Raw genomic sequence first — 16,317 nt, 5'->3', positions numbered from 1 at the left:
GCTTTGTTTAACTGTTACCTTCAAGGGAAAAGTAGAAATTTGATCCTCATACTATGTATGTTTTTTAAAATAAAAAGTTATATACTAACTGCATAAATTAAACATCAGGGAATATAGAAAATCTACATAGTATTTTAAAAGGAAAACCTTAATGGAAGCACTAAATTGCAAGTTGAGATTACAATGGACATCTGGTTCTAATCCTGTTTGGGACTTTAGAATCTGTTCAAAGACTTCATCATCAAACCAAACAAGCTTAAAAAGAGTATCAATACAAGGAATTAGAAGTAAACAATGAATAAACAAAAATGATCTTAATATGAAAAATTCATTTCTAAACTTACCATCAAGATAAATATCAACCCCTAATTCAGCATCAACCCAAAACATAGAAGCTACAGCACCTGAAAATATATAATAATACTCATCAAATAAAAACATTTCTTCAAACTAGGAAACAAAATTCTATCCATAATGATTTAAACTGCCCCAATGGAATTAGCAGAAAAATACATATACAAATAAAATATGGGTTTTCAATCTACTTAAGGGAATTACAGTGATAGAACCATTTATTATTTTTATCCATTTCTTGCCCTCTCTTTTACTTCAATTAAAAAAAAAAGAACAGGTATTATTACATACAAATACAATATCAAGCTTTTACCAATGCCATAATAATTTATCAATAAATATTATCAAATATTTTGAGCAGAATGGTTGTATGTACATAGGCCTTATTTTTATTTTCTCTCTCCTGAATAAAATAATCATACAGCTCACAAATAATTATTTCCCTAAAGGAAAACAAAGCAAATACAGATAAATCCAAAATCAGTTGTTCAAATTTTTTTGTAAATTTTCAAAAATTTAAGTTTTACGGAATAAAAGTATGACAAAATTAATTAAGACCTTACTAATAAATCCTTACACTATTTATTAGTATGGTATATAAAATTTAGAGAATGTTTTGAGGAAAAATAATTTCTAAATAAGAAATTAAAACTTGTTTTTGATAGAAACTGGTTCAGCACCAAACCACACACCCTGATTAGTATGCCACAACACAAGAAAAAGAAAACTGACAGCAAAGAAAGAATTTGATTTTTCAAAGCATCAGAGGCCCCATTAGTGACAGAGCTGTCTAAAAGAATGAGTATGAGGAGAAACAAGGATAACTGAACTCATTCCAGTGTCTAAAGCTGTCCACCTACCCTGACGAGATGTGGTCTCCCAAGCATCACTCTGCGTCAACAATGAAATACCTGTCAACTGTTTACAGTGATTACTCATGCAGGATATAGCAAGGGCCACAAGATCTAATGGTTTCCTGATACCTATTGATTTTTTCCCAAAAACTTAATAGTTTTCCAATTTGACTGAAATAGGATTTGTGAGTAACAGGGGCTGAATCAATGCCTGTCCTTTTCAAGGAAATTACTTTACCATGACAATTATTTAGCTTAGGACCGGAGAGTGTCAGTCTTCTAAACAGGAAACAACTGAATTGCCAATAAAAATTTTCTTCACTTACTTGACTAACAACATGATTTTAATTAATGAAGGAGAAAAAGCAAATCTATTGTGAATATCACTATTCCAAATAATAAGTTATTTTAAAAAGTATTCATTTTTCCACTCAGTAAAATTCCTAACATTGTACACAAATATTTTTTAATTCACTGATTTTTATTCAGATAGCTTATGAGTCCAATAGTTCACATTTGCTTAATATTAATTTGAGCTGTAAGACTGTATTAGAGCTTTTATTCTAAACCTGATGTGTATCTTTGGTTTAATACTTATCAAACTACATGTGAAAGAACTACTTAAAATTTGGATGCATGTGTTTAACAGGAGAAATAAAGACGAGAGAATGCAGTTAATCAGTGATTCTAAATCCAGGGTGATTTTTCTCCTCAGGGACTATTTGGCAAGGCCTGGGGAAATTTCTGGTCATCTCAACCATGGGAGTGTGGCTGGCATGTAGTAGGTAGAAGCCAAGTACTCTATTAAACATCATACAATGCACAAGACAGTCCCCTCTAATAAAGAATTATCCAACCCAAAATGTCATTTATACCAAGTTAAGAAACTCTGAGCTAAATTACAGAATCTCCATTCTTCAAAATCTCATAAAACATAAGAATAAACTAAATAAAATTTTGAAAGTCAAATTTTATCAGCAGCAACCAAATAAACAATCCCCTGCCATAATTTTTGGATGATAGTAAAAATAAGAAATAGTAAGTTCTATGTGATTTATGATAGTTCTTACATCTACCCCAAACCTCAACAAGAGTTATACAGAAATAGTTTACAAAATCCTATATTTATAATTTTATTCCAAAATCATGAGAAGTAGAAGCAAGGGAGAAATAAGCAATACAGGAAAAGGTCAACAAAGAAACTTCAAGAGTAAAATTTTCTGCCTCCACATTTTCAGGGGAGGTCACTTTCCAGGGCTCAGAGCAAAATGGAGAGAAAGGTCTGAAGCTCAAGGATGCCCCTACAAAAGGTATGGGAAAACTATTCACAAGTAGTTTGAGCTAATACAAGAACGGAACACTTGGTATTGTGAGAGAGCAGAGCCTAAAATATCACACTACCCATCTGTCTCAATCACATCTTTTCTCTGTTTCCCCATCCCTCAGCAATACCCAGCTTTCAAACTGATGCTTAAGAGACCAGCAAGTTTAGGTAATATGGGTAGGGTATTTAAAAAATTCATGAACACCACATCTAAGTAGAGACAAGTTCTCTGAGTCTCCCACATTAAGCATAAACACACTGAAAAAATTATGCATATGTATTACAGTTTAGGAGAAGCAAAAAGAAGATAAAAGGAGGAAAGGGAAAAATGAACAAATAAATGGGGAATACCAATGGCAAAGAACCTGTTCTGGAAGGAAACATAATTGAAGAAATGAAAGAAAATTTCCAAGAGGTTTTTTTTATAATAAGGAAGATAAAAACAATATAATCTTAATTAAAAACAAGCGCTGGGAATTTGCCTGGCAGCCCAGTGGTTAACAGTCAGCACTTTCACTGCTGGCCATGACCTAGGTTCAATTCCTGGTCAGGAACTGAGATTCCACAAGCTGCATGGCATGGCCAATAAAATTTTTTTAAAAAGAGCAAAAAGAAACAAGTAAAACTAACTTTTTTTTTAAAAAAGGCAAGAATTAAAAAAAAAAAAAAAAAGCTCTAAAGCAAAATAAAGCAGAATAATGTGAAAAGGTAGTTTGGAATGCTAAAGATTAAATAAACTTAAGGCCAATATACCATTATTTAATGAATTCATTCACTTAAAACATCAACAGACATTGATGGAAACAGAATTACTGATGAAAAGGAAGATTTGAGATGATTACAGTAAATGCAGAGGCAAAAGGCAAACCAAAACAATTAGAAGAAAATAAGTATGGAGAACAAATGAAAATTCAATGTAAGAAAAATTGGTGTCATAAAGAAGAGAACTCAATAATTTGACAGAAAAATTCTTCACAGTAATAAATAAGGAAAAAGTCCCTAAATGAAGCACTAAACCTACAAAAAAGTATATTGTAATTCCAGGAAAATATGAATGACACTGAGATTAGCCAAGTCATCCCTCAAATATTAAATAAAAAAAAAGAACAAAAAACATTCTCAAGCAATGAAGTATGCAAGATCTCCAGGAATACAAGACTGAAAGCTTGAAAAGCTTACCAGACCATATGTGCATGCACGCATGTGTGTTAAGTTGATTCAGTTGCGTCTGACTCTTTGTGACTCTGTGTAGCCTGCTAGGCTCCTCTGTGCATGGGATTTTCCAGGCATGAATACTGGAGTGGGTTGTCATGCCCTCCCCCAGGGAATCTTCTCAACCCAAGGATAGAACTCCAGTTTCTTATGTCACCTGCCCTGGCAGGAGGGTTCTTAACCACTAGTGCCACCTGGGAATCCATGATCATGAAGTTCAGTCAATCAAGAGACTGATCAACTCAGGAACTCAGAAGTTACTGTGCTGGTAATGACAACTGAAATGGTTTAAAGACAGAACTAAACAAAGTATGACAGAATATAAATGTGAGAAACCTTGACAACATAGCAAAGGAAACAATGAACCAAAACCAGATAGGAGAACATGGTAATGTGTTAATTCTCTCATCCTTTATGCCAGACAGTCAATAGATACTAACCTGAAACTTCAAATGTGTAATTAAAAAAAATAACTTGTCCAATTTATATCCTTCATAATCTTTTATTTTTTTAACTCACATCTCTAGCAGTGAAGAAGTATTTATCTGACATTCAGCAATCCTTTTACTTCTTTCAAGTTCTCTTCTAAGTTCAAGTAAAAGTGAATTAATAATTATTAAGAATAGCACCCAGAATGTGATCCTATTTTATAGAATTACCTTGGCATATTTACACAGAAAGCAGACTCTCCCAAACTTACGCATGTGTGAGAATCACGTGGGGGGCCTATTGAAACAGATTTCTGGGTCCTGCCCTCAGAGATTCTGATTCTCTATTTTTCCAAATAGAATCTGTATTTTTCCAAAGCTCTCAGCTAAGGCTGATGCTGTCATTCAACATACCACAGCAAGTAGCCCTGGCACAGAGAAATCTTGGAATAAAACTTACCTGTTTGTATTTTACAGTAATAAGACACAGGGCAACATTTTTTTAAAACTTTCTTCTTTGTATTTTCTTAGGTACTATTGCATTTTTTTTTAATAATCAATGTTTCATTTTTAACCAAACAATAAAAGTCATTATTCTAAAGAAAGAAGAAACATTCATCTGTTTACACCTACAATCTGTGCAAAAGCTTTCTTTGAGATTTTTATTTAACTTTTACTTCCTCTGAAAAGCCGAACTGTGTTTTAGTAAATTCACCTACTCTCAAAATCACAAGAACTTTTCTCTATACAGTGGCTATAACAAAAGACATTGATATTTTATTTCAAAAAAAGGCACACAGTATACTTCCCTATCTTACCAGAGTTAAATTAATATTTAACATCAATATAATGGTTCAAGTCCTATCATCAGTTAGACCTCTTGGAAATGTATGAAAATGTATGAAAAATCCATGCCTAGTATCACTATAAGGACCAAAAAAGCCCAACTCAATCCTAATTTGAAAACACAGGTACAATGTTATTATTAAATAATTCAAAATAAATTAACAATTGATTACAGTGAACCTTCAGTGCACTCCAGTATTTCTTTTAAACAACTATGACCCCTTAGTTCTTTAATATGATTTTATGTGCAGTGTCATAGACTTAGATGAAAAAAGAAATGGGTCAGACTTACAAAACTAAATGTTCTGCAAACTAGGAATAAAACGTTACCTAAAAGTTATTTGGGTAAGAAGGAACAGAAACCCATGGTTAGAAACAGGTAGACTCTGTGTAGCTTTCAACAAGGAAGTTTAGATGTAATTCCATTCAGAGGTAAAAACCTCATAGATAACCATTATTAATTCCACACTAGAAAAAAGACCCAGTAGGGTTTCCCTGATAGCTCAGGTGGTAAAGAATCTGCCTGCAATGCAGGAGACCCCAGTTCCATTCCTGGATCGGGAAGATCTGCTGGAGAAGGGATAGGCTACCCACTCCAGTATTCTTGGGCTTCCCTTGTGGCTCAGCTGGTAAACAACCTGCCTACAATGTGCAAGACCTGGGTTCGATCCCTGGGTTGGGAAGATCTCCTGGAGAGGGGAAAGGCTACCCACTCCAGTACTCTGGCCTAGAGAATTCCATGGACTGTATAGTCCATGGGGTTGCGAAGAGCTGGACATGACTGAGCAACTTTCACTTTCAGGCTTGATTTAACTCCATACCGTATAATAATATTTACAAGTAAAATGATTTCAAGCTTAGTAGTAGGAAAACAAATGCTAACAATTAATTTAAGGGAATAAGTATTTCTGGGATTTAACTCCAAAAGTCCTTAAACATATACCCGAAGTAGAATGTCTCCCTTTTTCCTATGTTTTATTAGATTTTTCTGAAAGTTTTAACAACTCTTCTTCCTACCAATAATCCTAAATCAGTTGATAGAAATTGAAATGCTATTAACATGTTAAAATTATCTAATACTTTAATCACTGTTCATCTGCCAAAGAAACATGACTCAGTATTTTTTCTCCTTTAAATCAAAAGAAAACAAAAAATTTAATCTAGAGTAAAGCTTTAATACTCATTCTATGTATTTCTCTAGTATATTTATTTTAAAATATTTAAGAACTATATTTTGGTTTTTAATAATGACATTTCTTACCAGGATCTGCTAATCCGGTGGTCTCTAACAGTATGTAATCAAATTTCCCTTTCTTCTTCATCAAATTCTCAATAGCTCTAAGGCCATTGTCCCTGGAGAATACCAAAACATGACATACAGTTGATTGCCTGAATATTTTAAAGTGATCATCACAAACATTTAAAAATATATTTAGCAACCAGGGATAAAAATATCTTCAGGCATGCAAAAATTTACTTCACTCCCAAGCTTCTAACAACATGTCTATCTAGTTTCACCAGTTTTGGGGAGTGGAGAGGAATGGATGCACATATGTTGACAAGTAACAAGATATTAGATAAAAGCAGAGGGAATTTTAATTTGCTGGACTAAAATAAGTCAGAACCTGTTATTTTGATAGCTTTATGAAAGAAAAAGGTCAATACAGAAAATAATGACAAAATGTATGAATTACAGTAGCTTAATAGAACAGCTAAATACCTACAATTTTATTTATATACCTACCTTTTATTTTTGTTCTGAATAAGGGTAGTAGGCTTTAATTTCCCTTTTTCCTTAGTAATATTAAAAACATAAGAAAACATTTAATTTTAATTGGCTAAGAAGACCTGTTGTGCTTTAGCCTTCGTAATACACTTGACTCACAGTCAAAACATCTAAGATAGTAAATGATGCAGAAGAAATATAATTCACTGGACTGTACAAAATCAACAACACAGGTATTAATTTTCATAATTTGCTCAACAAACTTTTGAGTGACTACTATGTGTTATTCCTTTTCTAAGAGCGGTTATATTGGTGAATAAAACATTCACCGTCCTTGAAACAACTATCATTGATGGAACATGAAGTGAGGGTTTTTCTTTTTTGGGGTCATTTATATTGTTTTTAGAGGTTGAAATCTTGGAAATAAGACCAATAACTTATTACATTCATAATAATCATTTTTTAAACATAAAATTAGACTTTCATGCACCAAAGGGACCATTAATTAAAACTTGATGTCAAAAACAACAACTAAAATAAAATTCAATAAAATCACCACAGCATTAGAGCTAAGACAATGAGAAACACTTTAAGAAAATGGATCCTAATCTTGGTTCAAATAACTAGATATGCAGACTTATAATGTCTTTTAGTCTTAATTCCCTTATATGTTCAGAAGGAAAAATAATATTCACCTGGAAGATCTACACTGTGAATTAACATGATTATCAAAAACAACTAACAAATGTCCGAGTACCTAAAATTGAGACAATATTTTCCCTTAATCGTTATGTGTTAAATGTTCAGCATTTAAGGAATAAGATCATTTTAAAAATGAAAAACAAAAGCCTGCTATTTATCTCTTAAAACTGAATTAATGCGAATAACTGAGAAATTTAGAAAGGAGCAATATTCGTGAGAAGTCCACAGTGACCACACTGCCTTAATGTATGGAATAGTATTAAAATTAATCAATTTCCATCTGTTAAAAAAGAAAAAGAAAATGCATCCTAATAGGTGTATCTTCTATTTGAAAATACAATGAAGAAGATTATGAAGATTCTGTTAATTTAGTAAGAAAATCAAAGCTAGAAATATAACCAATAAACATTTATAGAAGCCAACAAGCACAGAGTATATCCTTTTCTCACTTTACGGAACAGCAGAGGCAACCGTTTCTAAGTTCCAGCCATTCTTCGTAGAGTTCTCCACCTTGGCTGATAGCTAAGGATTTCTCCACTGCACTTCCTAGAATAATTAACAGGAAGCACTCTTTAGATTATGTCCACTCGTCAATCAAAAACAAAGATGAGGATACTCAATGGTACAGAGATTTCGAAGCAAAAAAATATATTATGAAAAATAAATTATGAAATTTGTACTCTTTCATTCTGTTCAGGCTATCTCAATATTTTAAACTATACTACTCTAGATTATTTTTTCTTTCTGTAAGAGGATTTAAGCCCCTAAAGAGACAACTGCAAAATTAATGAAAGTTATCTACTTCCTCTCTAGGCCTCTTACTAGACTGCTCCCATTTCCTAATAAAATAGCTATTTTAAAGGCATTCTTTCTTGTCCATGGCCAATTCTCTAGATAGACCAGTATGTTTATATATTGGTTTTTTTTTTTTTCATTTATTAGTTGGAGGCTAATTACTTTACAATATTGTAGTGGTTTTTGTCATACATTGACTTGAATTAGCCATGGATTTACATGTATTCCCCATCCCAATCCCCCCTCCCACCTCCCTCTTATATATTGGTTTTTAAACATATGCCTTTCAGTCTCTTGTGTATTTTTTCTTTTCATTCTTTCTCTAAATTGTTTCAGTGTCTACTAGACAGATTGTTCAGCATTCCTATATGAGTAATACCCTTAGTTCATTTTAAGGAAGTTTGCTTGGTCAGGGTACCAATGTACTCACTTAAAAATTAAATTTTAATCAAATACACACATGTTTCTTAGCAATGCTTACTTGAGAAAAAAATATATATGAGAGTTTGAGATGCTTGTTATCAAATAAGAATGATTTAAAAAATCTTACATTTCCTCCAACAAAGAAACATGCCCAAGCCAGGAAAGTTCTAAATATCCATTAAAGCAAATGATAAGGAAAAAAAACTGAATCATTTTTCACTGATATATATTTTATGTTTAAGTTTTAGTTAGGCAAGGGGTTGCTACAGAACTTAGGGTGTAGAGAACATTTATAAAATGAAAAGGAAAGTATTGCAAATGCTCTAAAGGACAAAGCTGTTTAAAAAAAAAAAAAAAAAAGGTCCAGAAAGACTGAAGAAAAATAGTAACACATGATAATAAATGTAATCAGTGTCCAACAGAAGATCAGTTAATAAGAAGTTAAAATAAAAACTAAGATTAAAAAAATCTTATGATTTTTATTTTTGTCTGACAGGACTCTAGTTTATTGAAATCCTCTTCAGTTTATTTAAACCAGAAATCAAGTTCAACTAACAGGCCTCACATTCTTCTCATAAACTTAGTTCCTTTACTAATTTGCAACTGAAAAAAAATAATTTAAGAAAACGTCAAATGAAGTTATATTTTTTTAGCTAAACATGAGCTTTTACTGAAATTCACACCTGAGAAGAAAAACTTATAAAAGTAATCAGAGAAGTATGTCTAACACTGCTGTATAAATTTCTTAAAACACAGTTCAGTGAAGACAAAAAACTGGAAAATACATATATTTTCATAGATAAGTGAAGTTGCCGGAGGATGGAGACCACATATTTATTTTCTAAGCCTTCTGTTTTAACAGCTTTGCAGAATAATAAACATTCAATAAGATAAATTTATAAGACAGAAGTATTTTCAAATATTTTCAAAACCTGCAATTAATATAGTCAGCACAAAAGGATCTTCCTAACTGGTACAAAAATCTTCCTGAAAGATTTTCTTTCAACTCCTTAGATTTTTACTTCTGGAGTATTTATGTAAAAATCTAATTAATTCTGCTGGTATGAATTCTAAAGTTATACAAAATAAAATTTTATAGAAACAATCTGATTTCAGTACCTCAACTCCATACAAAATAAAGCTTGACATAAATGAACCTAATTTTTCCAAAACTATCCATAGCAATGTGTTCACATGATAATACCTTGCATTTTCATTTCTGCATATGGAATATCAATTCACCAGCTGAATTAACTGTTCAATACATTCTTATAGCATGGCATTTATTGAACTTTACTTACCTTCCCCAAATTCATTTAAAATCACTGCTATTCTTTTACTATGTTGCTCTGTCAAAATATAGTTAAGAAGTGTTGTCTTCCCAGCACCTATAAAATACGTTTGTTTTAAATAACAAAAGTCAAAAGACTAATTTTAAAGGGACAAAAAAGTGTGAAGAGTCCTAACGCTCTTTAAAATTTGCATGTTATTCAAATATTATTTAACGATGGTAATATAAGATTCTAGAGGAAAAGATTAAAATACCCTTTGAAAACTATATTAAAAATGTTTTATGTCTTATAAAATTTTACAAATATTTACAAACATTCCAATAAGGTGGCTCACATAGCTTTCTTTGATCTCGTATGACAAAAAAAAAAAAGTCTTCTATATAACTTAAACAATTAATGTCAGGTTATCTAAATTTTCTATTAAATAAGGAATTATTGAAGTAATGGTTCCTGGGGAATAAAGTAGCCATGTAGTTTATAAAACAAAAAGTATTTAAATCCCTTTACAGGATGACAGTGTTTCTTAGCCATGAATAATTTACTTCCCCAAAATGTACACATAAAGACCTACCTTTTATTTTAACCACATACAAATTCGGAATGTCTATATGGCTGTTTTTAGTATGCTTAAAGCAGTCTATAAAATTGATTTGACACACACACAATGGCGAATGGACCTAGGAAATGTTAACAAAAGACACAATAATCACATACATAGAAAAGTTCATATAGCTACACTAACTCTATCCAGTAGGTGGCATAATACACCTAAATACATTCAGCTCAAGCAGAAGGAAAAAACATTGGTCTTGTGACCATCCATAGAGGGGTAAAAAAAAAGATAAATAACCAACACTAACTGCATATAGATAGTATTGTAGTCAATTATATAAAAATGTAATTTATTTACATATTTTTCTGTTGGTGGGCATTCGGGTTGCTTCTAGTGTTTTGCTATTACAAACAGTGCTGCTAAAAAGAACTTGTGTACATGCATACAGATTGTACACATCTTCTGCAGTAACTTTACAAGATTTCTAGGGTATAACTAGGAGGGATTTATTGAGTAGTAGGATATTAATACCTTCAACCTTTGGGGGCCATATCTGTATAAAAGTTGTTGAAGGGATGTAAGGCTTGTGTTCAGAGGGATTTAGGAAGCTCAATATCACTAAAGGTCAATACTCACAATGGAAGGAACAGATCTTAAGGACACAGAGCAATAAGGACATTCTTAAAACCAGTCCAAATGTGGGACAAGGGCCCTGAGCATGAGCGCTGCACTACGCAGTGGCAGTGAAAATGGAAAGGATGAGGTGGCCATGGAAGGCTTTGTAGAATTACTAGTGCTTTATAGGTAACTATGTGTTTACATTCAGTCACATCCAACTCTGTTCATGGACTTTTCCAGGCAAGAATACTGGAGTGGGTTGCCATTTCCTACTCCAGGGGATCTTCCTGACCCAGGGATCGAACCCACATCTCCTTCAATGAGGGCTCTTTACGGCTGAGCCATCTTACCAGGAAGCAAAAGATGCTAAGACATAGTTCAAGCACTCAAGTCTGCTATGGACCAGAGTTTATACTGAACCTTAGTGAAAAGTGCACAAGACACAAACAGTCTCTATCTTCATGAAGTTTAGAAACATTAAGGGAAGTGGAAGAAAGAGGGGGGAATTCAGATTAGTAAAGAGGCAACCATGCCACAAGATGATAGAGTCAACAGATGTACAAGATGTCGTGGAGCACCTAAGAGGGACATCTAGCCAGAGGACTAACAGTAAGAAGAATGTCCTCCTGGGGCCAAAACACTTGCTCTTTTTAGAAGTAAAAGTAGTTCACTCGGCTGGGCCACAGTTTCTCAGGCTAAAGAGGTTGTCAAGAGCAAGATTATAAACTCATGTTAAGGAAGCTGAACTTTAACCCGAATAGAAACTGCTGAAGGGTGTGACAAAATCAGATTGACATATATAAAGATCACTAAGGCTAAAATACAGAAAACATATTAAAAGGCAATATGACTCAAGACTAGTTAGGAAGCTTTTATAATATTCCAAATGGTTAGGATCACAGAAGCAACCACCATTCACGACGGGATGCTAACATGAAGTTTTGGACATGCAGAGTTTGACATGTCTATGGAACATCAAAATAGAAATCACCTGGGTATGAAGTTAAAAGAGAGGCCAGAGAAGGGATAAAAAAAAAATTTTAAGGGGAAGCCAGAAAAGTAGGCGGAAAATCAGAAGAAAAATGTGGTAGAAACCAAGGGAACAAAAATGCTCAACAATAAGCAGGGAAACCATCTCTGAGATTCAGGAATGAAGTTGGTGGTGTGAGGCCTCACTCCTAAGCTTCAGACCATTATCTGCAGGGCTCTTCTGATCTACCAGTGAGCAAAATGGGGAAGGTGGGGAGGGCAAGTCTAAACTATATTGTTTCAGAACAAAAATTTGCTCAACTTCACAGTGAAACTGCATCTGAATAACACTGGGGAAATTCCTTTACAAATAAATAAACTCCTTTATAAAATTAACCCTGAGTAAAAATGAAAATAAACTTAAGTCTACAAAGCAAAAAAGAGAGAGACAGAGTCATGCCAGGGATTTAATTCCTGTTTTTATGTAAAAGGCCCTCAGGTGCACCAAGTTTATACTTGTCTCTAGCAGCATCCAGAAATGGTTCTCTTTTCCCCAGGTCATTTCACTTCTTTTCCCTACACTTTTAATATGATATTTATTCTACCCCTTCTATTTAACTGTAGTTTTAAAATGATACTTCTCAAACTTTTACAATAAAGCACTCCTAGTATAAGCACATAAACCGTCCTTCAGGAAACTACTCTGTTTACAAACTTATGAATTAAGTGACCCCATGAACTCCTGAAAAGTCTTTAAGTTTGAGAAATATAGTCTCGGAGGACACCGTAATTTTATTATCTTTCTCCGACAGTACGTTACAAACAGATATTCAAAAAAAAAAAAAATAAAAGGTTGTGATAGAGTATTTTACACGAAAGGCAAGAAGAAACTGGTTGGTGGGGAAGGGGAATATACTGAGGAAGAGCCCTTGGCCGTTTTCAGAAAGGACACCTTTAATGGGAACCTTCTTATAAAACATACGTTTCTTGCCCCACTAAGCACAAGAGAATAAGCAAACTGAGCCAGGTGACTGGTATTTCCATTTTCAAGTGAGGCAGTGAACTTCAGAAATGCAACTTGTTAGGGGTCACATGCATAATGAGGGGCCGGTCCGTGCTTCACACTGCAAAGCTAGAACTAGTTTTAAAAATGCGAGGCTAATTTTCAACCTCAGTTGATAAATGTGACCCTAACGCGGAGGGGTCTGAGCATCATTAAACCCATGAGAAGAGAAGGCGCCCGTAAGGGGAGCAACTGACCCAGCCCCTACCCTCAGAGACACTGGCCGTCGGCCAGAAGGCCCGAATGCCTAAGGAGAAGGGGCACCATCAGCCCCCAAATCCCAGGACAGCGTTCACTGAACTTTCTGACCGGGATGGTTAGTTACCTAAATACCCGGTGATAATTGTGACTGGGATCTTAGCGCCGGGGCCAGACTTTTCCTCCTCCTCCTCCACCTCTCTCTGCTTCGTCTCAATGGGGACCAATTCAGGACAATCCTCTTCCGCCTGTTCCTCTTCCTCATCCGCAGAGTCAACAGCACGAAACATCTTGCAAACAGCACAGCTCACCTCTCCCTACCCTCAGGACGTGGGATCAAGACCCCCACAGCCCGTAGCCGCGCGCGCAGAACGCGAGGCGCGTGCTTGACGTCATCACTTCGCGACGCGTGGCGCCTCCCGATCCCGCCCCCAGTTACCTGGGCTCGGGCTGAGGACCGCCACGCCTCTTAGACACGCCCCTAAGGGAGCTGGGCACGCCCCTAGGGCGTGTTCTATGACCGTGGGCGGAATTGTCAGGGCCGTACCTGATATCGTGTCTGTGTGAGACTGCAGCCGTTATAGCTAATGGACGGTTAGTGGCAGTGTTGAGGCCTTGAGACCAGGGCAGTTGAAATCTGAAGAGTAGCCCGTCCTAAACAGCTCCCACAGGGAATAGGCTGCATCAACTTGACATTTCTTAGTATCATTAAAAATATTTTTTTAATTCATAGGAGAAAGAATAGGAAGCTGTAACAACACAAAGGTAATTGTAATTTTTCTACCTGAACCAGTGAAACTTTTTTCTATTTTATAATCGCAGGTTTTATGTTTATCCAAATTTTTACTGTGTACGTGCATTACTTTTATTTATCATCTCATTTTTTAAAATTTGGTCTCAGTTACCCTGAGTTCAAGCTTCCTTGGTGTCTCAGACCATAAAGAATCTGCCTGCAATGCAGGAGACCTGAGTTCGATCCCTGGGTCAGGAAGGTCCCCTGGAGAAGGGAATGGCTACCCATTGCAGTATTCTTGCCTGGAGAGTTCCATGGACAGAAAAGCCTGGCAGGCTATAGTCTGTGGAGTTCGAAAGAGCCAGTCAGGACTGAGCAACTAACACACCCTGAATTCATTTATTCATACATTCTTCAGTGCCTGGCACTGTCATCAATAATCCATAGATAGTCTGGACAAAGAATGGCACCTGCCGTATCAGTAAACAATCAGTAATCAGTAAACAGTTTTTTGCAGACATCAAGTCATTAACCTCTGTAGCTACCCCAGCAGTGCACCCTAAGGGGATTCAGGAAGGAGGAAAACAGGATACTGGCCCTAGGTAGTTAAGGTATATATCAAAGGAATGATTTAATTAAGCCCAGACTCTTGTAACTTCACACACAAAGAAAAATCACTAAATTTTTTTGTGTGCTAAGTCGCTTCAGTCACGTCCAACTCTTTGAGACCCTATGGACTGCAACTTGCCAGGCTTCTCTGTCCATGGGATTCTTCAGGAAAGAATACTGTAGTGGGCTGCCATTTCCTACTCCAGGGGATCTTCCTCATGCTCCCAAGCTTAAGTCCCCATGAATAAAACATAATTCTCAAATTTTAGGCTGTGCATTTTTTAAAGTCTGCAACAGCCTGCTTTATATTTACATATATATTTATGTATATTTGCAATGAACGCCTTTGACCTCACTTCTAACCCAAGAACAGTACCAAGAAGGACAGCTATTCATGTGACCATTCATTCCTAGTCTAATGCTCTACCTCTCCTCTGAGATAGTAACCACTACTGTGAATGATCATGGCTGACTTATTTCCTCTTTTCTTTTTAGTTCTATCACTTATATAAATATGTACTTAAACATATGTTTAAGTTTGTTGTTTAATTTTTTCTTGTCTTTGAATTTCATATAATATTCTAGGGTTAGCTGATTTTTCAACTCCACTGTTGTATTATATTGTTACATGACTCATCAGCAATTTATTTATGCATTTCCTATCAGTCATTTTCAGGTTTTGCTCTCATGAACTGCATTAAGTGACCCTTCAGCATTGCTTCCTAAACAGAAAAAACTGTTTCAACCCTGATCACCTTCTCTTAAGTACTCCCCAGGCAAGTTCTTGCAGATTCCCTTACATGATTCTGGCTGAATGTTACACTAACATCTCTTATCTCTCACCAGGAGGAACCAGTGCCCTATAGCAACTCAGTAAGATGATGGACAAGTATGCTATAACAGTCTGTAGCTTCAGTCAGAGCAAAAAGAGTTTTATACAGCAGTCAAAATGTCCATCAACTGATGAATGGATAAACAAAATGATATATCCATATAAAAGAAAATTATCTCACAATGAACAGAAATAAAGTACTGATACCTGCTACAAGGGACTTCCCAATTGGCTCTAGTGGTAAAGAACCCACCTGCCAAGGCAGAAGACATAAGAGACACAAGTTCAATTCCTGGGTTGGAAAGATCCCCAGGAGGAGGGCATGGCAATCCACTCCAGGATTCTTGCCTGGAGAATCCCAGAGAGAGAGGAGCCTAGTGGGCTATAGTCCATGTGGTCACAAAGAGTTGGACATGACTGAAGGGACTTAGCACGCACGCACCTGCTGCAAGATGAATGACCCTCAGAAGCATTATGCTGAGTGAAAGAGGGCATTCACAAAACACCACATATTGTTTCACTCCATGTATGTGAAATGTCCAGATAGGCACATCTATAGAAACAAAATTGATTAGTTGTTACCAGATACCAGGGGACTGAAGGCAGTGACTGCTAATGGGTACATTTTAGAGGTGATGAAAATGTTCTAAAATTGCTTGTTGGGCATGGTAGCACAATTTTCTGAATATACTATAAACCACTGAGTTGTACCCATTAAATAGATGCATTGTTCTGTATATGGATTTTACCCTAATAGAGCTGCTATTTTAAAAAGGCTTCTGGAAA

At 35.2% G+C, this 16,317-nt stretch overlaps 1 protein-coding gene across 3 annotated transcripts in view; it reads right to left on the bottom strand.

The window, feature by feature from the left end:
- Positions 1-13,753, bottom strand: part of LOC133048874 (zinc-regulated GTPase metalloprotein activator 1B) — a 44,944-nt gene extending 31,191 nt beyond the window's left edge. The window contains exons 1-5 of one of the 3 annotated variants that reach the window (XM_061132731.1): positions 13,485-13,753; positions 9,966-10,052; positions 7,896-7,992; positions 6,280-6,371; positions 345-404 (exon numbers count right to left, since the gene is read on the bottom strand). In XM_061132731.1, coding sequence (XP_060988714.1) covers positions 345-404; positions 6,280-6,371; positions 7,896-7,992; positions 9,966-10,052; positions 13,485-13,647 — 499 coding nt within the window. In that variant the 5' untranslated portion in view covers positions 13,648-13,753. Of the gene's footprint in view, positions 1-344; positions 405-6,279; positions 6,372-6,762; positions 7,826-7,895; positions 7,993-9,965; positions 10,053-10,527; positions 10,631-13,484 lie in introns of those variants that run through there. The other 2 variants (XM_061132733.1, XM_061132732.1) reach the window with 2 other exon arrangements.
- Between the last annotated feature and the right edge of the window lie 2,564 nt (positions 13,754-16,317).

This window comes from Dama dama, chromosome 29 (genome assembly GCF_033118175.1).
Source record: "Dama dama isolate Ldn47 chromosome 29, ASM3311817v1, whole genome shotgun sequence".
Taxonomy (NCBI): Eukaryota; Metazoa; Chordata; class Mammalia; order Artiodactyla; family Cervidae; genus Dama; species Dama dama.
Note: the sequence above shows the minus strand (reverse complement) of the source record. Positions and strands in the feature narration are given on the sequence as shown.